This window comes from Notamacropus eugenii, chromosome 3 (assembly GCF_028372415.1).
Source record: "Notamacropus eugenii isolate mMacEug1 chromosome 3, mMacEug1.pri_v2, whole genome shotgun sequence".
NCBI classification, from domain to species: domain Eukaryota; kingdom Metazoa; phylum Chordata; class Mammalia; order Diprotodontia; family Macropodidae; genus Notamacropus; species Notamacropus eugenii.
Genome location: NC_092874.1, coordinates 214,365,318 through 214,392,629, shown reverse-complemented (window position 1 = coordinate 214,392,629; position 27,312 = coordinate 214,365,318). Strand labels below are relative to the sequence as shown.

The 27,312-nt window shown below is 37.5% G+C and overlaps 1 protein-coding gene across 1 annotated transcript in view; it reads right to left on the bottom strand.

The window, feature by feature from the left end:
* Positions 1–27,312, bottom strand: part of PKP2 (plakophilin 2) — a 117,239-nt gene that overhangs the window by 37,933 nt on the left and 51,994 nt on the right. The window contains exons 5-6 of the mRNA XM_072654339.1: positions 26,396–26,603; positions 10,622–10,799 (exon numbers count right to left, since the gene is read on the bottom strand). Coding sequence (XP_072510440.1) covers positions 10,622–10,799; positions 26,396–26,603 — 386 coding nt within the window. The remainder of the gene's footprint in view (positions 1–10,621; positions 10,800–26,395; positions 26,604–27,312) is intronic.

Here is a 27,312-nt window from a genome sequence, read left to right as displayed (position 1 = left end):
ACAACCTTTTGATATTATTTCCTTTTCTATATTATTCACATTTTATACAATCACTGATGAAGAGGTGACCTTATCCTTGTCCTTCTTGACCTCACTGCAGGATTTTACATTGTTAACTACCCTTTCCTCTTGAATATTCTTTTCTCCCTATTTTTTCCTGACCTTGAGCTCTCTTGATTCTTCCTGATTATCCCTTCTCAGATTTCTTTGTTGCATCATCATCCATACAATGTCCCCTGCTTGTGAGCGTATCTAAAAATGCTCAATCCTGGGTCTTCTTTTTTCTGTCTCTACATTCTCTCATTTGATGACTTTATTAAACATGTCCATGTCTCCCTCATCATGAAAAAATTTCACTTCATCCTTCCATTTCTGTTAGCTATTTTCTTGAATCTCTTCTGCCTGTTGTAGATAAATTCTTCAAAAAAGCCATCTACAGTAGGTGCCTCTACTTTGTTTCCTCCCACTCCCTTCTGAATCTCTTACAATCTGGCTTCTGATCTCATCATTCCACTAAAAACTGCTTTTTCCAAAGTTCCCCATGATCTTTTAATTGCCAAGGCCAATGGCCTTTTCTCAGTCCTCTTTCTCTTTAACTTCTTTGTGGCCTTGAGAACCCTTGAGTACACTTTTTCTCTTTGATACTGTCTTTTCTCTAGGTTTTTGGGATACTTCTCTCCTGGTTTTCCTCCCACCTATCTGACCACTCCTCAGAATCCTTTGCTGGATGGAGATCATGATCTCTAACCATATGTGCCCCTCAGGGTTCTATCCTGGACTCTCTTCTCTGCTCCATCTGTACCACATTTGGTGATGATATCAGTTTCCATGGATTTAGTTATCATCTTTATACTGATGATTGCCAAACATACTTATCCTTCCCTAATTTTTGTGCTGACATCTAGTCTCACATCTCCAAATGCCTTTCAGATATCTCAAACTGGATGTCCAATAGACATCTTAAATTCAACATGTCTAAAACTCATGATATTTTCTTCAATATGTTCTCCCTTCCTACCTTCGCTATTGCTATCAATGGCAATATCCTCCTCCCAGTCCCTCAAGCTTGCAACTGAGTGAAATCGGGTTAAGTGATGGCCCCTCAGGCATGAATTCCCCCAAACTGCCACTCTTCTTGCTAAAGCTAAAATAACTAAGTATCTGCCTTATGCAAATAAAATCCTCCAGGATGGAGGAGAACCACCAAAGTTCCAGTCATGCAACCTGGTATACCACACCCCCCTTCCCTTCCCCTTCACCACCACCTTATGCCACATCAGCACTTTCCCCTTAAGTTTTATATTTGGTAACAAAAACTCTCATTGGTAAGCAACGATCCTTTTCCATGTTCTTTGTCTCTGGCATAGATTCCCATGCTTAGACTGTAAGCCTAGATTCCCAGCCAATGGGAAGAGAGGCTAGTGGGCTTCCATGTTAGGGACTATATAACATTGTACTCCACTCTGCTCAGGTGCACTCCCTTGCAGACACTGCCCATGGTCACGTGGAAAGTGCCCCTTCTCATGAGACCGTAACAAACTCCTTCTTGGCTTTTCCTTTGAGTTTAATTTGAGTAAGGATCGCTGTATCCCACACACTGCCTAGAGTTCATCCTCAGTTCCTCACTATCTCTCTCATTTCCCATTTCCAATCTGTTGCCAAGGCCTGTCAATTTCACATTTGCTATGACCTATCCCCTCTTCTCACCTTTGAGACTACCACTGCCCGAGTGCAGGCCTACATTGCCCCATAGCTGGACTATTTCAATAGCCTACTGGAGGGTCTGCCTGGCTCAAGTATCTCTCTACTCCAATCCATTCTCTATTGAGCCACTAATGTGATCTTCCTAAAGTTCAGGTCCTATTGGTTCACTGTCCTACTCATTAACTCTAGTGGTTTCCTATTGCCCTCAGGATCAAATACAGAATATTCTGTTTGGCATTAAAAATCCTTCATAACCTAGCCCCTTCCTACCTTTCCTGTCTTCTTATACCTTACTTCCTGCCACATTCTTTTTGATGCAGTGACACTGGCCTCCTTGCTGTTCCACAAACAAAAGACCTCTTCTCTCTGCTCTATGCATTTTCTCTGTCTGTCTCCCATGCCTGTTCTCCCTCTTCAACTCTGCCTATTGACTTTCCTGGCTTCCTTAATTAAAATCCCATCTTTTACAAGAAGCTATTATCCTGTATATAGCTTGTTTGTAAATACTTGTTTCCCCTATTAGATTGTGAGTTCCCTGAAGAGAGAGACTATCTTTTGGCTCCTTTTATATCTCAAGCACTTAGCACAGTACCTGGCATATCGTAAGCACTTAATAAGTATTGATTGATTGATTTTCAGTTGCCCTAGGTTTAATTATTATTGCTATAGAGATGACACATGGATCTAGAAATTCAATACTAATTCTCTTGAACTTTATTCCACATCATCAGCTATCTATTGGACATTCACACCTACAAGTCCCATAAGTATTTGTAATTCTACACGTTCAAATATAAATTGATCATTTTTCTCCCAAACCCTACTCCTCTTCTGAACTTTCCTATTATTGTAAAAAGTGTGACCATCATTCTAATCACCAAAGTTCTTAACCACATTCTTGATTCCTCATTCTGTATCATCACACATATCCAATCATTTGCCTCATTTTTAACCCTCTCCATTCATGTACCCAGCATTTTAATTCAGATCTTTATCACATTTCTCCTGGATTATTACAATAGCCTCCTAATTGGTTGCCCTGCCATAAGTCTCTTTCCACTTGAATCCATCTTCCCTGTTAAAGTGATTTTCCTAAAATTCATAGTCTTTTTGGCAAGTGTACATTTTGCATTCGAACATCGTGGTCAGCCCATCGGAGTTGTGCTCTCTGAAGCACAGTTTGAATGCTTGGCACTTCAGCTCAAGCAAGGACTTCAGTGTCTTATCCTGCCAGGTGATCCTCAAAATCTTCCTAACACAACTTCAAAGGGATGAAACAAAGAGATGAAGGAGGATATGACAGAAGGCATTTGAGATATATGAGATGAAGAAAAGAAGAAAAGAGGGAGCTCTTGGTGAATGACCTCAATTTTTTTCTATAAAATTTGAGGTAAGGTTCTCATATGGGAAGGTAAGGGAAAGAAAGGAAAGAGATTTGAGGAGGGATGAAAAGGTTTAGAAGATTTATTGTGAAGTGAGGGATAGTCAGTTGATAAGGGAGGTGAAGATGGATTGCTTAACAGCAGTGAAGGCCCAGTTGAGGCTGTGTAACAAATCTGTAATTGACCCGCGTAGAATGGTTACATTATTTTCTCTACTTTTTTCAGGAGCATGTGTATAGTAGTAAAGGTAAAAGATGGTGCCAGTGATCTGAGGCTGAGGCTGTGGCTTAGCAGGGCACATGTGGCAACATGAAAAGTGGGCCAAGAACTCAAGAGGACAATATAGACTCCTATTGGTTTCTCAGGGAGTCAAGATGGGGAAAAGAAGAGAGCCTGACAAGTGCAGGAGGGAACTGAGCGACTGAAGATTATGGGGTGAACCAAGTGAAGGACATTATATGGGAAGGCAGAGGGAGAGGTGGAAAGCACAATAGATTATGACCAGAAATTCTTGAACATGGAAGTGGTACAAGTTCAAGGGTATATCGATCTTTGTGTGCGACTTGGAGGAGAAAATAAATTTTTTTAACAGTGTCAGTCTGAGGATTTAATTAAACGAGGAGAGGTTGTGCTTTGGGGTTACCCTTGTAAAAATGTACAAAACACTGAGGGGGTCATGTGGAAGGGGATAAATATGTACAGGGAACAGCCTTCCTCCCCACACTCCCATCTTCTCTTACCCTATTGAGGAGGATCACGTGACTTCTGATGTCCCAGCAGCCCCACTCTGCTTCCCCCAGAGGTAAGGGAGAAGAAGGTGCATGAGATAACATAGCCTTAAAAAGGGAAATGGAAGGAGATAGGGAGAAAAGGAGAGGGAAAAGCATTGCCTCTCAGGTGGTTCATAATCCTCCCTGTAGGTGACCCCTACCTCTCTAGAGAGAAGCTCTTGCATTTAACCCCTTAGGGGGCTGGATCTGAGGCCTCAATTTTCAGGATGATCCCATGGCTGGGGTAGTGACCTCTGACCCCAAGACAATTACACAGAAACCTGGGAGCCATGACCTTTGCTCTATTGAGTAAGGTCACACATCCAACTCCCCTCCCCCCCCACCTGTCAGATCTGGGTGGTTCTGGAAGTCAAGAATGGGAGAGATTAGGGAAAGGGGTGCAGAGTCCCTAGGAAGGCCTCAACAGGTGTCTTGCCAAGCAATTGAGGGTCTGGGAGCTGCAGCTGGAGGGGTGAGGAGGTGGGCAGGTGATTATAGAATAGGAGATGGGCAGTTTTAGACCACAGAGGTGGGCTGTGGCCATAGCTTCTGCATTTCCTACCTCCTCACCCGTCTCATAGAAACATGGGGGGAGGCTATACATTGAGAGCCTGGCAGCCAAGGCTCCAAGAAGGGGGGCACATTTATTGGAGGGGCTAGGACCCAGGTCAGTCAATGAACTAAATGGTTAGACTGTTCGAGGATTAGTCAATACACATGCTGGAGTCCTCTAGCATGAAGGCAGAAGTTAAGGAGGAAAGAAAGACTGTGAGCCTGGTACTTAATTTATTGAAGAAGGAAGGGAGGTCTGTAGAAGCTCCTCTATTGAATAAAAGATGTGGATTGTATGGTCCTCAAAGAAGAGGAGATTACTGAGCGATGGAGCTAGGGAAAGAACCTGAAAGTGGCGACAGGGAGCAAGAAATATTCTAATTCCCTCACCTTGACTAATGAACCAAAAAAGAATGAGAGCCGCCAGAACTTGTAGCCAGGAAGGTTGTGTCATCAGGGGGCAGTCAGGTCTCCATGACTGCTAGAACATCGAAGGAGTAGAAGAGGACAAGATTTAAGATGAAGGTAAGGCCTATGGAACAGGTATTTCAGAGGGCGCAGTGGAAGGGGTGGGTAGAATTTGATTGAGACTTTGTGGCAGGAGGCTTGAGGGAGATAGGAATAAGGAGTTAGTTGTCAGGTGGCATGGAGTTGTGATGATGACCTACAGGGGTTCAGAATCATTGGCATGTATAGAGATTGAACAGGTGTGTGTTAATCATTGAGTGGAAAATGTGACTCCAAAGGACTTTGGAAGATTTCACAAGGAGACACATGCAACACAGAAAGAAGGCACACATTGGATGGACCCAATTAATTTCTCTAATTCCCTCCAAAGGCTGGAGATTATTAGGCAGGAGATAGCACAGCAGGATATGGAAGATGAACATGAACAGCAGGAGACAGAAGTGCTGCTCTCCACAAACTTTCCTCTTCCTGTTCCCTCAGGAACAGGTACAGCAGGGGATGGAAGGTCCTTGTTCAGAGGTAACATTTCTCCTCTTCACATCCAGACGAGAGGGAAGCTCTCCTTTTTGCAAGAGATCAAGCTTGCAGGAGGTGGAAGGAGCGTTGTGCTGCTGCCGATGGAAGTCAGCCCATGCCATCTTCCCTCATGAGACAAGATGTCATAAAAGATCTTGTAAAGTAGTATTTTATTATACTAAATTGAATGCTTTTTCATAGTCAATTAAAAATAAACCCCAAAGGATTTTACATTCTCCTTATCTTTCAGTTAATTGTGATATGGTAAAGATGTTGAATATCATTCATGAAAGCTTGTTTGTTTCCTACTAATGCTTTCATTGAGGATGCCCTCAATTTTTGGATAGATGACATCCATAAAGATATTGTATACATGGGAGACTATGTATGTAGGAAAATAATTGTTGGTGTTTTTGTTCTATCACCTTATTTTAGAAACATTAAGGCCCAAGATGTTTCAATGACTTTGGTATATTTCTCTTCTTTAAATTAGTTTTTTAATGCCCTTTTAATTATGCCTCCAACGTGAATTTTATCTTTATATACTTGAACCAATCCAGCAGTCAGGTATCAAAGCATTTATTAAGCATTTACTAGGTACTAGGCATCACGATAAGTACTAGGGATAAAAAATGAGCAAAAATAATGACAGCCCTTGCCTTCAAGGAGCTGACATTCTAATGAGTGAAGATAATACATAAAAGGGAACTGAAAAGTAGAAGGTTAGGGGTATTATCTGTGCGGGGCATGGTGTCACAGACTAGGGAGCTGAAAAAGAACTGGGACAGGAATGAAGGATGGCCAGCCTGGACTCCACTCCAAAATGGTGCCCTTGGGAGGAACTTCTCAGTGGGAGAAGGGGGCCTAAAGGGAATGTTCCATAGTAAGAAGGCTACTAAAAAAGGAGGCAAAGTCTGAAGAATAAGAAGGGCTAGGAGGCAAAAAAGGGTGACTGACTTGGGCCCCTTCCCCAAAATCTGGTTGCTTTTTTTGTTCCTTTTAGTACCATTTGTACTTCTTCTGTAAACACTTCAGGGACTGTGGGGTTAGTGTCCAAGTGTAGGATCCCCGTGTCTTTGATGAAGAAAACAGTTTGTTATAATAATTTTTGCAAACCATTTTCCTCCTTGTGTAGTCCTTCTCTTTTAATGTATAAATGTCTTTGGTATGACTTTGCCTAATTGGATATCCTGAAAACTTTTATTTAGACAGATTTTACTCTGTACTTTTTCTCTGCTTTATGAAACATATTGCTCAGAATATTCCATCATATCTTCATAAAATGTTAAAGCTGAGTTGCCATCTTTGGCAGCCAATTATCTTCTTCCCCTGGTAAGTAAGTTGAGGCCAATAAAGTGGATATAATGGATTATTATTGTGTTGTAAGAAATTATAGAAAGGATGGTGGAAAAGAAATCTAGGAAGACTTGTACGAACTGATTTAGAATGAAGTAAGCAGAGCCAAGAGAACAATAATAATAGCTAATAATAGTGCTTTCAGGTTTGCAAAATGCTTTACAGTATTACCTCATTTGGTCCTCACGAAAACTCTGTGAGGAAGGTGTTATTATTTCTACCATTTTACAGATGAGAAATCTATCAATCAATCAAAATTTGTTAAGCGCATATATGTGCCAGGCAATATACTAAGCACTGGGATACAAAAAATAGCAAAAGATAGTTTCCTTGCCCTCAAGGAGCTTAAGATCTAATATAAACTAAAGGTAAGAGAGTTTAAGTGACATGCCCAAGGTCATAAGTGTCTGAAGCAACATTCAAACTCAGATCTGGCTGACTCAAAGTCTGTCACCTATTTGCAAACTAGTTCCATGTACTAGAATTCTCTCCCGACCTCAGATCCTTAGGATTCCTTACAGGAATTAATAGTAGCCACCATTGGAGGACAAATTCACCATCTAGGGTGAATGGAGGTTGGGAGAGTTGCTTCAGAGAATGTCCTTCTGGATACATGCCTTCACCAACATATTCTAGTGCTGTAAGGACAACTGAAAATCCCAGAAAGTTAAAAGAAAAATTATGGATCTTTTGTGACATATATACCTACATATACATGATTAAGGGAATTGACCTTTCCCTGACTGAATCAGAGAAAAGAGTCTGGATAATGAGGCTACACTTGGTGATTCCTTTATAAGGTGTAAATTAATCCTTTTGAGGGAATCAAAAAGGGGAAAAACAATTGGTGGAAGAATGGTAGGCTATTCCTCAGGGTGACTTTTAAAAGTCACTTCACTAAGTCCATGAGAAAGACACAAGGAGTAATTTAACTCCTGATGAAACATTAAGAAGCATGGAGCTGAAAAAGAGAAGCTATAAGAAATCACATAAAGCAGAGAAAATAGAAGTACAAGCAACTACCATAAAGGAAGTGGCCATGATCTAGGAGTGATGTTGCTTGAGTACGAGGTATTTTGGGACAGACATGTTGCTGAAACCCCTAGAGTATAGAACCCAAGGAGGTAATAATGAATGTCTTCTCTCTGAACTCCTTCATAAGAGATTAATCCTTTTCTTCTCTCTGAACTCCTTCATAAAAGATTAATCCTTTTCCTCTGAGCATGGGTTGGGTACTTAACTTTCTTTTAAAATATATTTATTTTGTCTTTACGGTGATAACCGCTAGTAATTTCTATTTGGACTTACACTTATTAGGAATATAGGTGACAAGAAGAAATTGAGGGAGGAAACATCCTCAGAGAAGAGAGAGAGAAAAAACTAAAACTAGGAGTTTTGACAGAAGTGATATGTTTGGCTGGGGGCTAAAAGCTAACAAATGAGTAAGGAGAACTACAAAATTTAATCCTACTTCTCAGGGTTAAGGAAGAGTGTTTATCCTGGGAATATCTAATTGGACAATGAGTCACATTAGTACACAAATGTCAAATAGGAGCGGTTGAATAACTATGATCACCACACCAACTTCTTTATACTGTTGCACATGCATAATATAGATATGTCTATATCTATTCACACACATACATATACATACTATGTATCTATACACATAAATATAAAATATATGTATATATTCACCAAGTCTATCTTGAGCCATTTTTGGATCTAGAAGTGTACTATAAGTGAAATTACTTTAGCTTTAACCACCAAGATATTTTTTTCTTCTTTCATGTGAATTTCTATTCTTTCCATTGGCTGATACCTCTTATGTGCTGATAGGTTCAATTGGGCAGGTATTGTTTGTAGTTATAATGTGGCACACTGTTAATAATTAAAATGAGAAGACAATTTCATTGAAGATTCAGTGACATTAGGAAGGAGGCTACCAGGAAAATCCCAGACGTTACTGCACCTCACATCTCTGGAGAACTACAAGGACTGACAATAGCTGTTACTTCAGGAAAAAAACCTAGAACTCCATTTTCTAGTTAGAGGTTCAGTATTGCTATCTCTCCCCCATATCAATGATCTGAGTGAAAGCCAAATCCCATACCAGTTATGGTTCTTGCCCTTTACTGCTACAAAATGCAACTCCTCTACACTTTAATAATCGACCAACAAGTATTTATTAAGCACCCCTATTAGGTGCTAGGAAACTGGGCTAGGTGCTAGGTATATAAGTATGAAAAAAATGAAACAATTCCTAATCTAAAGAAACTTACATTCCAATGGGGAAGCAAGAAGTACATTCATTTGGATAGATTAGATAGATAGATAGATAGATAGATAGATAGATAGATAGATAGATAGACAGATAGACGGATAGATAGATAGATAGATAGATAGATAGATAACAAATACAAATACATACAAAATAGTTCAGAAGTAGAAGTTGGATGAAGTGGGGTGTCAGAGGAAGCCCAGTGCAAAATATGGGGACTGAGCTGTATCTTACAAGAGAAGAGAAAGATGATACAAAATGGAAGTTAGGAGGGAGTACATTCTTCCAAACATGGGAGATGACCAGGACAATAGAAATGAGATGGGAAATTGAGTTTCATGAGTTAGAAAGACTGGATGGGGCTAGGTGGTAAAGGGTCTTAATAGTTAAACCAAAAATTTTACATTTTAGCATAGAGAAATAGAAAACTGTTGGAGATGTTTGAATAGAGAAGTCATATAACCAGATATGCCCTTAAGTAAAATTGTTTTGGCAGTAGCGTGTTGGATAAACTGGAAGGGGGAAAAGACTTAAGGCAAGGGGATTAATTAGGAGCTCTACCAATATTCTAGATAAGAAGAAATGAAGGCCTGAACTAAAGTGGTAGCTGTGGGGGTAGAGAGAAAGGGTTAAGTTTGAGAGATGAAAGTAGAAATGGAAAGATTTGGCAAGTGACTAGATATATGCAGTGAGACAGAGTTGAAGAGTCAAGAAAAATGTAGAAATTACAAACCTGGTCTTCTGGAAAGATGATGATGCCTTTTTATCTTTTTTAACAGAAAAAGGCAAGCATGGGAGACGATTGGTCTTAAGGGTAAAGACAATGAAATAATTTTTAGACATGTTAATATGTTTCTCAGACATCTATTTTGAACCATCTAACAGGCAACTAATGAAAGCTCAGAGGAGAGACTAAAGCTGTATATAGAGACCTGGTAGTCATCTATTTACAGATAATTAAAACCAAGGAAGCAGATGAGATTACCAAAAGAGAGAGATTAGAAAAGACTAGCCAGAAGAAAACCTTGGGGAAGATGCATTGTTAGGAGCAAAATGTGAATGGTAAGCAAAAGAGTCTAAGGAGTGATTATATAAGTAAGAGGTGAACTAAGGGAAAGCAGTGTCACAAAAACACAGATTGGTGTACGGAAAGATAGGGCAATCATCAGTAGCAAAAGAACCAGATAGATAGGTCATAAAGGATTATGAGTCAGAAAAGATCATGTTCCTGTGGCCAAAAGTACTTAGTGACTACATTTATGGTGATGGGCCTTTCTAAACTTATTGTGATTTATCTTCAGATTATGGATGGATAACACATTTTTGAATCCATGCTCAAATCTCTTCTATTATCTTAGAGTATATCAGGGCTTGTACTATGCTTTAACATCCCCATCCCCCAAGGAAGCATTGGATAAGACATTGCTATTATATTATTAGGAAAATTTTAAATAATTATTATAGCTTCTTCCCTCTCTCAGTTGCCTTTGTAGGTAGGTGTAGGATGGTTTGGGAAAGATCTAAATACAGTGCTTAAAGTATATACTGGAAGGGAATGGGAGGATTATGAAAGGGAGAGAAAATGACCTTACCTTAAACTTCCTGTGACATTATAGAATATATCAAAATCAAGCAAGCCATTTGCTTTGGGATATTCGCCTTCAGACCATCCTGAATAGGGGATGATGACAATATCGGTCAGTGTTAGTAAAGCTTCTGTAATCAGCAGATTCTTGAGCTTATCATTAGAGGACAAATTCCACATCAAACCTACAAAACAAGGAAACAAGACAAGCTAGTAAAGGGTGATGTTTAAGTGCCTATTCAATCATAATTTATAGATCAGTTAACATCATCATCCTTTGGGTTTAAGATAATTAAAAAATGATCTTTAAAAAAACACACAAATTAACTAGTGCAAAGCTCATTAGATAAGCTGAAGTAATTCCATGAAATATATGACCCACAGAATGAAACTGTGAGGTTAAAATAAAATAAACAGGAATGTGAATCAAAGCCAGGGAAATTGAATTATTTATTGTTACTTCACAAGAAAAAAAAACCCATGGATCTCACTGCATGAGAATAAAAAATTAGAGTTTTAAAATCTAGGGTCCAGATCTGTGATTTCACTGACATAGGGAATTCCCAAATGAGGAACCTCCTTCTACAAATACAAGTTGGCACTTTCTGTGTAACATGTATTCTTTTGAGAGTCTTAGAGCACTCTCTAGCTCAATCAACTTGCCCAAGGTCACACAGATAGGTTACAGGCAGCACTTGTAACCAGATCATCCTGGCTCCCAGACTAACTATTCACTATACCAAATTATCTCTGCACAAGACACATAAAAACTAAAACTTAAAGTTAAAAAAGAGATTCTTATTTGTTTTTATTTCCTTAGGAATACACAACAGCTCCTCAGTATGCTTTGTTTTACCTTTTGATACCTAGGGGAGACTGGACAAATATTCCAATTGGACCTGTTAACACTAGTCTCATAAACTTCACCCATTAATGTTTATTGAATGCTGTTCAGAACGTACTGAAGATACAGTATATGCCCTTCCAGAATTTATATTGGATGCACCTTTTCTTCCTTATTTTATGGTCTGGCAGCTGAAGGAGAGACAATGGTAACCTGGAAGATTCAATAACTTTAAGGTTTGTTTCAAGGTATTCAAATAATCTTCTCTGGCTCCTCCCCTAGTTGCTGTATGTTTCATGCTAAAAGGAGAAAGATAATCCAAGTACCAAAAGAAAAAAAACTAAAATGCAATTGAATATGAATTCCACTTTCCGTAAGAAGAAGGGGGGGAGAATCACTTTCAAGTAATGGAACTCGTTAGCATTTATTTTATTTTATTTTTTATTTCAAACTTCATATCTAAGTATCTTTGGTCTAGAGAATTAAGAACCAGATGACTACCCACAACCCTAGGTTCAATCATTCAATCAACAAGCATTCATTAAAGGCATCACAAGCACTGTGTAAGGCACTGGTGAGACAAAGACAAAAACAAAACAGTTCTTGTCCTCAGAGTTTACATTATTGATTATAAGTGTGCATCAAGGGTTATAATTTTATTGGGAAGAAATAACACTTACACATTTGAAGGATTTAAGGGGAGGGTAGAGGCAAAAGTAGGGAAAGATAATAAGAGCCATTTTGCATTTGAGCTGAGCTTTGAAAATGAGGAATCTAAGTGATGAGGTGGGGAATAACTGTATTTCAGGCATGAAGGCAAGCATGGAGATGGAAAATAGAATGTAATATGTGAGGAACACACACATACTCTTTCTCTCTTTCTGTGTAAATATATATACATGTATATACATACATTTATATATGTATGTATGTATAAAAGTCTAAATTCAGAAAGAAATGAGGGGGCAAGAGGATAGGGTGGGTGGAAGGGGTAAAGGAGGGACTCCTGAAGGGGTGGATAGGTTAAGGAATAGGAGGGTAAGGTAGTGGATAGAAGTGAATTAGAGGAGTGAGTAGAGAGAGGGGAAATAGGATGAGAAGGATAGTGAGGAAAATAGAAAGGAGGGAAATGCACCAAAGTAATGATAGATAGCTTAGAATGTGAATGGAATGAATTTACCCATAAAATGGAAATGGACAACAGATTAAAAAAATCTGAATTCAACAATATGTTTCTTTCAGGAAAAATAAAAATGAGAGATACATACAAATATAAAATAAAGGGCTGGAATAGAATCTACTATGTAAAAAATTGGGATAGTAATCATCATCTCAGACAAAGTTAAAATAGATTTAATAAAAAGAGAAAAATAGGGAAACTACATTGTGTCACCAATGTTATTCAATTTTGTTTAAAATAAGTAGACCTGACCAAGATGGCAGAGTGAAGACAGAGAGTTGTCGAGGCTCTCTCCAAATCTTCCCAAAAATCCTTAAATAATGACTGTAAACAAATTCTAGAGCAATAAAACTCACAAAAAGACAGAGTGAAATAATTTTCCATCCCAAGACAAGTTAGAAGGTTAGCAGGAAAGGCTTGTTGCACCAGGGTGAAAGAGAAGTGCAGTCTGGCACAGGCCATACCGGCACAGACCCAGCCCCAGCAAACCTGTACCAGGCCTTGGGCAATTGAATCACTGGTAGCTGTGGTGGTTTCCAGACCTCTCAGTCATGGACACCAAAGACAAATTAGGTCAGCAAAAAAAGTCTGTCAAACCTAGATGAGAGTGGTACACAATCTAGCACAGGCCATGCCAGCATAGTCCGGGTCCCAACAAACCAGGAAAAGGCCTTGCGAGTCACTGAATCAGCAGCTGTAGCAGTTACTTCCAGGATTCTCAGCCGATAGATGGTAAGGGGGTCAGACAACTAGTCAGAAAGAGATTACAGAGGAATCTTTTTCCTGGCACTGAGGCAGGACTCTATTACTTTGCATATACTTGGATCTGGGTCTCAATCCTGGGTGGCAGCCCCAGGGCAAGGAGGAGCATAGTAGACCTTGTGGGCACAGTAGAGGGGGGACCCTCCTCACAGTTCCAAGGCAGAAAAGAGTGCTTGTGGTCACTTACAGACCACAGCACAAGTCAGGAGAGTAATAAACACCTTGCTGTAGATCATACCACTTTGGAAGAATGGAAAACTGACAAGTCCCTAGAAGTAGTTCTAAAGACAGCTGCACAAAACCCCTGAAACTTGGGATGGTGCACTTTCCACCCTGGAAGAAGAGCTCTACTTTAACAAACAGTTAAAAGTCAAGTAATAGGCTGGAAAAATGAACAAACAGTGGGAAAAAAACTCTGACTGTAGAAAATATGGTGATACTCAGAAGAAGACAACGAAGTCAGAATAGTTGGATCATTTGTGTTCCAATTTTCCCATACCCTCTCAGACATTGATTATTTTCCTTTTTTTTTTGGTCATATTGGACAATCTGATTGATGTGAGGTGGTATTTCAGAGTTGTTTCAATTTGCGTGTCTCTAATCAAAAGCAATTTAGAGTACTTTTTCATATGCTTATAGATAGCTTTGATTTTTTCATCTGAATGGCTTTTATTCTCATACATTTGACTTAGTTTTCTATATATTTAGAAATGAGAACTTTATCAGAGATACTTGATGTAAAAATTGTTTCTCAGCTTTCTGCTTTCTTTCTAATCTTGGTTGTATTGGTTTTGTTTGTACAAAAGCTTTTTTAATTCAATATAATCAAAATGATGTTTTATATTTTGTAGTGCTTCTCTGTGTCTTATTTGGTCATGAATTCTTCCCCTCCCCACAAATCTGACAGGTAGAGTATTCCTTGATCTTTTAATTTGATTGCTAAAAGGTTGTAGTACCTTTTAGCAAGATGTAGTTTCCTTTGTTTAAGACTTTCAAGCATTCTTGATGAACTGACCAGAGCTGAATAGAAAATATGATTTTCAAACACAAGAATCAAGAGAAGTACAAAAAGGTAAACAGGAAAGGAAAATGATAAGGGATTTAATAATGTTAAACTACTGACATTCCTACAGGGGAAGATGATATTTGCAATTCATAAGAACTTTGTCATTATTAGGGCAGTTAGAAGGAGCATATATAGACAGAGGGCAGAGGCATGTGTTGAATATGAAGGATGATATCTAAAACAATATAAATAAGGGGTGTGAGATGAATGTACTAAGAGGAAGGGAAAGGGAGAGGTAGAATGGGGTAAATTATCTCAAATAAAAAAGGCAGGAAAGAGCTTTTACAGTGTAGGGAAAGAGGGGGAGAGATGAGGGGAGTGAGTTAATCTTATTCTCATCAGAACTCATTCAAAAGAGGGAATAAAACACTCTTTCAAATGGGTATAGTAATCTCTCTTACCCTACAGGAAAGCAGGAGGGGAAGTGAATAAGAGAAGGGGAGAATGGTGATAGAAAGGAGGGCATATTGGGGAAAGGGATAGTCAGAAGCAAATAACAGCAGTATTGTAAGATGATCAGCTGTGAATGACTTAGCTATTCTTAGCAATACAATGGTCCAAGATAACTCTGAAGGACTTCTGATAAAAAAATGTTATTCATTTCCAGAGAAAGAACTGATGGTGTTTGAGTGTAGATTGAAATATACTCTTTTAAACTTTATTTTTCTTAAGGTTTTTTTTTTTTGGGGGGGGGAGTCTATATTTTCTTTCACAATGTGACTGCTATGGAAAAGTTTTGCCTGACTACACATACATAACTCATATTGATTTGCTTGCCTTCTCAATGAAGGAGGGTGGAGAAGGAAAAAGGGAGAAAATTTGGAACTCAAAGTTTTAAAAACTAAGGTTAAAAATTATTTTTACATGTAACTGGGGGAAAAATACTAAATAAGTAAAATAACTAGACAGTTTAAAGATACCTGAAAGTTTATCTGAAAAAAGTGACACAGGAACTACATGAACATAAATATAAAATACTTTTTATACAAAGTCAGATTTAAATAATTGGACTAACACATGGATAGGTAAAGCCATATAATTTTTTTAAAAAGACAATTTTAGCTAACTAATTTATTTTTTCAATACCATCCAAATTAAATTACTAGAAATTATTTTACTGGGTTAGAAAATTTAATAACAAAGTTCATTTGGAAGAACAAAAGGTCACGAATTTCAAAGACACCAGGGGGAAGTAAGTAAAGGAAGGAGATTAAGTAATATCAGACCTTAAACTATATTAAAAAGTGAGATCATTGTTGAAGTGTAAATTAAATAATTTTGATTATTTTAAATTAAAAATTTAATGTATATAAAACCAATATGGCTAGTAATAGAAGGAATGCAGAAAATTGGGAAGAAACTTTCATAGACGGTCTCTCAGATAGGATATGATTGTGTTGGAATATTGTTGTGGTGCAGGAAATAATGAGCTGATTAATTTAGAAAAACATGAAAGAAACTTGAACTATGAAGGAAAATGCTATCCAGCTCCAGAGAAAGAGATGACAAGTGGAAATATGCACAGTATCATCTTACATACATGCGTATAAGTGTGTAAATGCATGTGTGCATGAGTATGTGTGTACAAAATCGACATTTAATTATAGCCCTGTTGTGAGGGGAGTAAGGGGGAGGAGAAAAAAAGTAAAAATGTAAGCAGAGAACAAAAGAAAACCTAGAACGAAGCAAAGATACATAGCTTTGAAAGCAACGTGTAGTATGTAGTTGTTGAAAATTTATTGTTGTATATTGAAACCTCTCATGTTCTGCTGCATACATGGAAATGTATTATTTTTTTATTTTGTATTTAAGTTTAAAATGAATAAAAAACTTACAAAAGTAAAACTAAAAACTAAAAAAAAAAATGCAAATCCTCCTCCAGAAAAGAGAGAGAGACAGAGACAGAGACAGAGACAGGGAGAGAAGACATTGAAGAGGCTGACTCAAGCATTCAATTTCATTTCTCCTCTATGGAAAATGTGCTTTCTCACCCCCCCAAAGAAGAAAATTTTTTTCTTGGCTGATACATTGGGAGTGCTACATAATCATTTTGTTCATACTTTTTACTAGTAGCCAGATAATTCATGTAATTACTTAATTAGCTGTGTGATTCAGACACACACACACACACACTTCACTTCTGTCATCCTCAACTTCTTCATCTTTAAAAGGGTAAGGATCAAATGATATAACGTAGAATGTTTTGCAAACCTTGAAGCAGTATGTAAATGTTAGGTTTTCGCTCTTACTGTATTAACTGACTGCTGATAGTGATAAGTATGTAGAATATGTGAGGGAGAATCACAGAAATGGTGGTGGTAAAAGACTCAACTTGTGCTTTTAAAGGGAAGGACATAATTTAGCCTTCCAGGATGATCTGGGTTTATTTTTAATTCCTGGCTAATTCATATATAGCATCAAAGCTTCTCTGATTGCTGTTTAGGAAATAAAAAAGCTGCATCACTTAGGATCCAAAGACGATGTTTTTGCTCCAAATTTTGGACTACTCACAGACAGCTTCTAATTTTCCAGTACCCAGGACTTTCTGAATCCTCACATCATAGCATATAAATTATTCCCCGGAACCAATTAGCATTAAGGGTTTGCTGGGGCAAAATATTATTTTGGGGCAAACAAAATTACTATCAGTAATTTTTTTCTTCCCACAGATGCTAAGATAAAAGATATATGAAAAGATATAAGAAAAGAGTTTTGGCATATGAATAATTTATGAAGAAGGCCAAGCATTTGAAAAGCACATCTGAGGTAATTTAAATAGGGTATGTTAGCAAGCAAGTTCTATGTGTAAACTAACAATTAAAATGGTAGATGCTTAGAAAAGCTAAAAATAATGACCATATAATACAGGGGTCATCAATCTATGGCCAAATCCAGCACCCTGCTTTTTGTATAGCCCATAAGATCAGATTTGGCCTGCAGGCCAATCCCTGGATTAGACAGTCATTATATTTATTAACTGTATTTAAAAAAAACAAATAAACCATTTTAGTTAGCAAGCCTAACAAAAAGTGGTACTGTGCTGAATTTGGCCCATATGCCACAGCTTGTGGACCCCTGGTTGTTTATTCAAATTGATAAATACAGTTTATATTAAGTATTAATCTGAAATATTAATCTGTGTGGGATAAATAGAGAGGAAAGTAGGGAGTCAATTTGGGGATTTATAGTATAGTATATAATTTAACCTATAGAATGATCTAATTTACTTTTAAATCCTGGCTTATTTATACATAGTATTCAAGTTTCTGACTCTTCATCCCCCAAATCCAGTCCCCTCTTTTAAATTTCCCTTTAATTGTTGAGGGTACTACCATCCTCCCAGGCCTGTAATATCAGTGTCATCCTTGACTCAACTCTTATTCACTCCATATATCCAATTTGTTGTCAACTTTTTTCCACTTTCACAATAGCTCTTCTCTCACATTCTCCTCTCTCCACTCATACAACTGCCATTCTAGTGCAGGCAGGTCTAATGATCACATATCTAGAAGATTTCAACAGCTTTCTATTTGGTTCTCCCTTCTTCAAATCTCTCCCCACTCCAAACCATCATCCAGCTGTCAACGTAATTTTTCTAAATTAAATGTTCCACCATATCACACACATACCCTACGCAATAAGTTCTAGTGACTCCCTATTACCTGTGACAAACGAAAATCTTGAGAGACAGAGTTTCCAGGGAATTAATAATTAACTTATTAATTAGGCTAGTTAATAATAAATTGATGATCATTGATCTCTTTCAACAACCAAAGACCAAAACACGGAGATCACTGAATGCTTAAATACTTTCGGAAAAGAGGGTACCCCTGACAGGTGAAAATCAACCCTGAATGATGGACAACTAAAGAGGGAATGGATATATTAATGAGGATGTAGGCTAAAAATCTTCACCTCCTCCTGCTGAGAACATGGCTTGATCATAAGACTCAGCAATCTGGACAAGGGAATCCATTTCTACCCAGACACTCCAACTGGTTTTCTCTTTCTTGAGCTGGGTTACCCTAAAGTCCGATGGCAGGGTGCAGGGACATAGATTTGATGCTTTGGGATTGGAATTCATCTAGATTAGATTTTGTTTGCACTTTAAACAAAAGTAGAATCTTCTAGTTGGGAGCATGTATACCAAGGATTAAGTCAATCTCATCTATCAGCTTTGTCCTTCAGAGACTGGATGAATGACCTAAGAGGGCTAGTCCATGAATGAGGAAATAAAGAGAAAAAAGTTAACCTAACTTAACAATTGGTTATTAATATGACAGAAAAAAATCACTTGTCTCATACTGATGGAATCTTAATAAAGTTGCCCCTAGCCCCAATATTCTAACTTCCTTATAGTCCCTACTGAACAACAGACTCATTGCCCCTACCTAGCCACTCATACCACCCCCGCATTCAATATCCTGACTACTTCATACATACCTCACTGCTCACCAGAACAACAAGTGTGTCCATGAACTCACATTTCTCACAGAAACAGCAGGAATGTCCATGTAATGGAATTCCAGCCACTGCCTCTAGCTACCCACTGCCCCCAGACCCATTCTTCATATTTCCCACAGAAACAGCAGGTGTGTCCATGCACTCAACCACAACCACATCCATCTAGTCTCAGACAGGACCACAATGCTCAGCCAATCACAAAGCAGCACCACCAGGATGCCCAAGCAGGATGTGTACCCCAAAACAATAGAAGGGACTTTCCCTAAGTAGACACCTTTGCAGTAATAATAAAGAAATGATTGAGAGTGAACTTATGATGTAGAGAGGCTTATTATAATATCATTATCATATATACATACCCCCAAATGGATTTTTCTGTATGCATTGTAGATAATCATACGTGCAGTTCCACTGGGACTGGGACCCCTCCCCTATTACCTAATCCCTTAGCAAACCCCTCCTGCCTTTTAAATATTCATAATTTCCATTATGTAATTGCATCTTTACCCTGTAAAAATCCATCTTGCTTTCTCTGAAGTTGCTGGTTCTTCCTGAAACTTAGCCCATTTCATGAGCAGTGTTAATCTCAATAAATGCCTATATTTGGATTAGAGGTGGTCTGACTGAATTCTTTGAGATGATTCCACTGCAACACATCATGAAACCAAAACCCCCAATAGTTTTTGGCATCCCTGAATGGAAGGAGCCTAAATCCTAACAATACCTTTAAGATAAAACGCAAACTCCTCTATTTGGCATGCAAAGCCTTTCATCACTTGGACTCTTCACCACCATTTACTTCTACGGCCCAGTGACACTAGTCTTCTTTCTCTTCCTCTCCCAAGTTCCCCAATCAATGCCTTTTCACTGGCTACCCCTCCTCAACACCATCTCCTGGCTTCCCTGGATTCCTCAAGACTCCTTCAAGCAGGAAGTCTTAACTGGTCCTCTTTCCTCACCCATTCCTCACTGCTAGTGCCTGGTCTCTGAAATTACCTCTAATTTGTACTCTTTATACTTGTCCTTTCATTAAAATGAAAGTTCCCTGAAGGTAGGGGCTGTTTTTTTTTAAAATTTTGCCTTTCCTTATATACATAATGCTTAGCACCACGCCTGACATATAGTATATGTCTAATTAATGCTGCTGAGTGTTCTCTGTGATACCTCTTTTCCTTGTGTTATTCCAGAATTTTTCATAAAGCAGGGTTTTTTTAAGATGCTATTTTTCTTTTTGCCTTTATTTATATCCTCAGGGCTTATCACACTTTCTGGCACATAGTAAGTTCTTAATAAAATTATAGTGCAAAAGGGGAGGGACTTGTTCCTGAAAAGAGACACTGCTACACAGGGATGACAGTTACAAGAAGAAAAGTGATGCCAAAAGGAAACGGTATAGGTCTTTGGTCTCCATTGTCCTACAGTTCCATGGTGGTCAAATGTGCAGCAGGATGATTGGAAGTCTAAAGCCACCTAGGGTTCAAATTTATAGAGTTTTGAGATAAAGAGTTAACATGGCTCTAATAGGAGACTTCCTTCCCCATCACAAGTGACAGGGGGAGTCTGGATCACTGACATGACAGTAGTCTCAGAACTGCCTAATAAGGAATGAGGAATGAAGGGCAGGGAGCCAGGAAACCTAACTCTAACTGTGCCATAGTGAAAAAGCAGTTAAGCCTTAGCATACAAGGCTGAACCAGTCAAACTGGTTTTGCTAACTCACGAAAATGCTTGTTGACTGACTCTGTAATAGCTACTTTCCTTGGTGCTCTATTGCCACTTTCTATAGAGCCATAGAGTTTTTAGATGGCAAAACTCTAAAAAAGATCATGTAGTCCTTTTTACACATGAGAAAATTGAAGCCCAGAGAAACAAAATAACTTGTAAATAGTCACAGAGAGAGTAAGTAACAGAACTGGCACTGAAAATCAGATCTTCTAACTCCAAGCACAATTTGTTCTACAGTACATTGTCTCCAATTCTTCCATCTCAACACACTTCTAATAACAGGCTGTCCTGTTAATAATCAGTGGTGGATAGATGCTGGAAGTTCTTTGGCAACTGTGGCATCTGCCCAACATTAGCAAATTAGTTCCTCATGGAATTTTATGGAATTATTACATACTTTTTATTGATATTCCTTTGGATCAAGAGTTGTAATTGTTTATATTACTATAAGTACATTTTTTGATCAGCTGAATCAATTGTTACTTTGTGATGTAAAAGCATAAACCAGGAGACAATGAGAAAGCGTCTTTTTGTTCTTGATTAATTCAAAATCTCACCAGATAACCTACATCCTCAATGAAAGAGTCTGCAGATATAATTGTTGAGCTGATGTCCGTAATACATAAAAGACTGTGGAAAACAGAAGTATAACAATATAACAATTTTCAAAAAAAGGGAAGAGAACAGAATTAGAAAATTATGGCATTTCTAGGAAAATTCAAGGACAGATAATTGAAGATACAGTTGGTGAACATTTAGAAAGGAAAGTAGGTCCAACAAGGTTTCATCATGAACAAGTCATGCCAGACTAAAATAAAAAACAAGCCTTCTTTCTTTCATAGATCCACTAAATTAATAGGTTAGGGGAATGGTGTAGCTATAAATTATAGTCACCATCCTTCCAAATTTCCACATTATTTTGTATTTATTATCTTTATATTTAAGATATATATTTTTATATGTACTTGTTAACTTTCCCATTAGAGAGTAGGCTCATTACAGAAGATGGTTCCTGAATTGTGTCTTAAAGGAAGAGGGGCACTCTGTGAGGCAGATGTAAGGAATGAGTACATTTTAGGCATGAGGAATGACTAATACAAAGCCATGAAGATGGGAGATGGTGGCAGCTAGGAGGCACAGTGGACAGAGCACTGAGCCTGGAGTTAGCAAGTTAAGTTGAGTCATTTCAGTCATGTTTAACTATTTGTGACCCTATTTAGGGTTTTGTTGGCAGAGATATTGGAGTGATTTCCTTCTCCAACTCATTTTACTGATGAGCAAACTGAGGCAAATAGGGTGAAGTGATTTGCCCAGGGTCACAGAACTAGGAAGTGTCTGAGATGGAATTTGAACTTAGGTTTGCTTGACTCTGGTCCCGGCACTCTGTCCACTGAACCACCTAAATTCCTGAGGACGATAACAGCCAATGTGAATTTAATAAACTAGATTCTGTTCAGTCTTTATTTTTTTTTTTTTTGAGGGAGGTGGGAGGGGGGAACTCCTGCAATTTCATTGATGTAGGGAGCTCATGTTAAAATTGCCTCCACCAATGCAGCTTGACAACTTTTCTGTAACTTTTGAATTTAAGGATACCTGGGTTACCACTAAGTAATCTGCCCAGTTAAACAAAGCAACTTTGTCTCAGAGGCTGGACTAGTTATACGGACAATTCGAGAAATTCAAGAAGCAATCTAATTGAGACAATTAGTGGCTTCTGTAAAATTATAAGACATAAAATAATACACAAATATCAATAGCATTTCTACAGAAGAATACCAAAATCCAGGAGGAAATAAAGGGAAGTCCCACAAAATGAATAAAACATAATGAAAATCAATTGCTCCAGAAGCATAATTATAAACACTTGTTAAAGAATTTAAGGTCGAATTATTTACCTATATTTATTACTGAGAATTAAACTGTTGTTGTTGTCAGGTCATTTTCAATCACGTCTAAAATGAGTTTTCCTGATTCCAAGTCCAGTGCTCTGTCTACTTTGCTACCTAGCTGCCCCAGAGTCAGGAATCCTTGAATTCAAATACAGTCTCAGACACTCATTGTATGACCTTGGGCCAGTCATTTAACCTCTGTCTCCTGCAGTTTTCTCAACGTAGAATGAGGAAAATAATAGTACCTATCTAACAGGGTTGCTGTGAGGATCATATGAGATAATAAATGTAAAGTGCTTAGCGCAGTGTCTGGAACATAGTAGTTACTTAATAAAATGCTTGATTCCTTTTTTAAACTGCTAATTTCACAAGAATAGGGATTCCTGTTGTTTTTATCTTTATATCACAAAGCATGTAGCACAGCCTTTTGACATTTTAACAAATATCTGTTGAACTGATCCAATGAATTTGTAATTAAAAATGAATAATTAGACCATTGCTCTCAACTGTTGTTATTCATAATTTAGAATTAGGATGACTATAGCTTTCTACCTACCTAGCTTATGTCTAAACACTAAGATAAAGTGCTTAAAACATTTGTATTCCAAATGAATATTAGTCAAGGACACAGTCAAAATAGAGGACCAAGTTATTAGGATAAGATTTGCTACACATACTGTACTCCGAAACCTTTTTCATTTATGAAATTTGAGGTCTGAACCTTTTAATGTCAATTATTTCATAATCTTCTCTGGTATTTTGGGTAAGAACAGTAAATTCACATTTGCTGAATTTATGCTTTAACTGGGAGAGGTCACTTGTAATGTCTGAAGACAGATGGCTATATGGCAAAGAGACATACACATATACACATGTAAGTATATATGATAATGTATAATATCTTATGTAATTATATATAATCATTGTCATGCATATAATATCATTGTTATATAGTGGCAGAAAAGCCAAATATGAATACAAATTTTATATATTATATTTCCAGAGAATCACCAGTTAGATTTCTTTTCATACAGGGCATTAAATCATAGAATTTCAGTAGAATGGGGAAAGACCCGAACATAAATCTTTGGTATTCCCCTTTCTTTCCCACTTCCCTAATACAGTAAAAATGTCTAACTGCCATCGCTAGGGTTTACAGTGAGTTATTCAACTATTTTTTTCTTTTTTAATTTAGACAAATATATAAGAAAAGAAAAAGAAACATATAAACTTAAATATTAAAGCTTAAATATAAAATACGAAAAGAAAAAAACATGTCATGTACACAGCAGAACATAAGAGAGAATTCAAAATACATAGCAATAAATTTCCATTTCAAGAAAGCATATATATTAAATACCATGCATTGTGTTAAGAGCTGTCCATCTTTTCTTTGCTTCCTTGTCGGTTTTCTTTTGTTCTTTGCTGTACAATTTTTACTTTGTTCTTTTTCCCCCCTTCTTCCCCCCTCCACCCTGGAGGCTACAATTAATCTTGGATATAGGTATACACAGATATAGGTGTATACATACACATATGCATATATACACATGTATACCTATACAATCATAAACATATACTTTCCCTAACAGATTCTACTCCCAATCTTTGTTTTTATGTTTGTACATCTGTTATTTCCTGTCCTTCCTGACTCCTCTACTTTACCCCTGCTACTTTGCCTCCTATTACTTAACCTCCCTCCTTCCAATGATCTCTCTCTTATCCTCCCATTCCCATACACCTGACTAACCTTCTATATCCCCCTTTAACCTGGAGGTGTTTACTTTTCACAGGGACCAAACTTTGTCCTGGGATTTTTCTTCAGATATTCTCAGATTGTTCCAACAATACCACAATTCTGCCCCTTCCGTTATAAATTTTTGCAGCTCTGTGTTTGCCCCTAAGGTGCTGTCTCTTTATGGGGGAAAATCTTGAGAGCTTGAAGTTTTCTGACCTACTCCATCACCTTCCCAGAATCCTCTCTCTATTTAACTATTTTTAATGTTATTTTATTATCTTATATTTGCAAAACGTCAGAGATGGGGGAGTCTTTAATGTTCAGCTCTTTAATTTTATAGATAAGAAAAGTAAGGCCAAAAGAGATTATTACTTGCCAAAGTCACAAAGTAAATAAATCACACAACACAGCCTGGACTTGAACTCAGTTCTTTGTACCTTAAGGTTAGCATTCATTTCATTATACCATATTGCCTCCTTGCTCATCAATAATATTTACTCTACTGATTGAAGTGTGTGTGTATGGTGGGGTATGCTCAAGTGCCATCTCTTTCTAGGTCCCCTCTTTTAGGCTACTCTAAATGAGAGTATGCATATATGCTGGGAGGTGGAGGTAGGAATGCTCTTTACCTCCTATGATGACAATTGAAAGAAATGTAGTGCAACTTTTGTTAATCAATCACAAGTAAATTGGGCATCTAAGATTATGCCAGGTATAACACGAGGTATAGGGGATACAATGGCAAAAATAGTCTTTGCCTTAAAGCAGCTTATATTCTATGGGGGGAAACAACACGAACACACACATATATACATCTGTCTATCTAGATATATGTATGTATAAAGAACTGTACATAATTGAACAATAATAAAAAAGCGCTAGGAACTGTGCTAAGCACTCTACTCATATTTTTTCATTTAATCTTCACAACAATCCTTAAAGTAGGTGTTATTATGATCTCTGTTTTTTAGTTGAGGAAAGTGAGGAAAGTGAAATAATTTTATCTATGGTCACATAGTTAATAAGTGTTTGAGGCCACATTTGAATTCAGGTCTTCATGACTCCGTGACTCTATCCACACTGCGCCACCATAAATTTGGAAAGGGAGATCAAAGGCTTAAAATGCCAAACAGAAGAGTCTGCATTTTGTCTCAGAGGCAATAGGAAGTCAGTACCCTATGCCACCTGGTATAGATACCAACAATACCAAAAACTGAGAGGGATGTGAGGACAGATAGGTAAGTTGGGAACAGCAGTGAATCACCATCCCTTCATTTATTCCTTATGGTCTCATGTGAAAGAGACAACATCTAGTTAGACAAATTATAACCCTAAGGACCTGCCCTCATCCATCACCTTACAGACTGGATCTTTGTCCTGCCTGATGGAATTTTATTTTCTTTATCCATTTGGAAGAAAAGACATTGGAAGGAAAGACAATCTTGTTTTTATATAGGCAAGAGAGCTAAAGTAATTTGGGGGATAAGAGTAAAAAACACTAACACAAAACTGGATTATCCATATGGATTGATACTGATCAGTTTCAAGATGTGAAGTGCTCAACTCTCCAACTCTGACTAAAGAGATCTAATTTCAGTCAAATAAAAGAGAATCCATCATGGTTTCTATTAAGTCACTATGCTTAGCCACTTGAGATAATACCACCTATCCATTTAAAGAGTAAATGTTCATATTACCTGAGTGTGTACAGACTTATTTTTCTTGTAGGAAACCTTGATAAAAATTTGCTTCATGGTAAAGTTTTGATTTTAAAAGGTTAAACTGAAAATTTAAGAGAGTCTTCCTGTCTGGTAAAAAAAAAGAGAATGGATAACAATGTCTCTTTAGAATTATCTTCTGCCATTTGGAACTTAAAGTTTTAAAAATGAATGTTAAGAATTGTTTTTACATGTAACTGGGGAAAAATCAAATACTAAATAAAAGTTTTAAGAAAATAATTATCTTCTGCCTTATGGCAATAAACCCATCAATTATTTGCCTCTGAAGACTTAGGGAAAATATATGCCATAACACATCTGGGTGGTGTGTCCATTGTTGTGGCCATATATATATACATACATACACACACACACACACATTTAGAAAGCAATACCTGTTATCTGCTTTTTAGTCTCCAAGTCTCTGGTTTGCTTCAGGACCTGGAGCAATCGAGGAATCCCATTCAGTTCAGCTATTTCGATCTTGTTGTCATTGTCTTCAAATGCCAAATTTCTTAGGGCTCCACATACTGCCCTCTGTATATCCTCATTCGGTACTTTTAGGAGCTGTAGAAGCTTGGGAATGGCCCGAAGATGATTAACCTGAGAAAAGAAGTCACATTCCATCAAATTTATTTACCTTGTGACTTGGCTGTGGTATAGAGGCGTATAATGTAATGACACCAGATTTTTGGTCTTTATTATTTTGTGGTTTTAATATATCAATCAAAAACTATTTATAAGCATATTAAGTGATACCACATAACAACAATGATAACTAATATTTATATAAACTTTAAGGTTTGCAAAATGCTTTTACATATATTATCTCATTTAATTCTCACAACAATCCTGTAAGAGAGATAGTACCATGAGCTCTATTTTACAGATGAGGAAACAAGGCTAAGAAAGGTTAAATGACAGTGTTACCCAGTTTGTGTTAGAGACAGGATTTCAACTGGGGTCTTCCAGACTTCCAGGACAGTATTCCATCTACTACTACACCTTATGTGATCTCTTCCTCTCAGAGCTTATAATCTGTTTGGAGAGACTATACTAAGACACTTGAAATAATTAGAGAAAAATGGAAGACATTGTGTGATTACAGGTCTGATGACACAGAAGAGAAATTTGGAAGGAACTAAGAGAAGGGAGAGATCAATAGAAGATATCAAAATAATTAAAGATTCTTAGTGGAGCGTCAAGTTACACAGATTTTTATTCCAAGCAAAGTGTTTTAATTGCAAAATAAATGGAAATTCTGAAAAGAAATAATTTTCTGTGTTAATCCTAATTGCTAGTTATGCGTGTA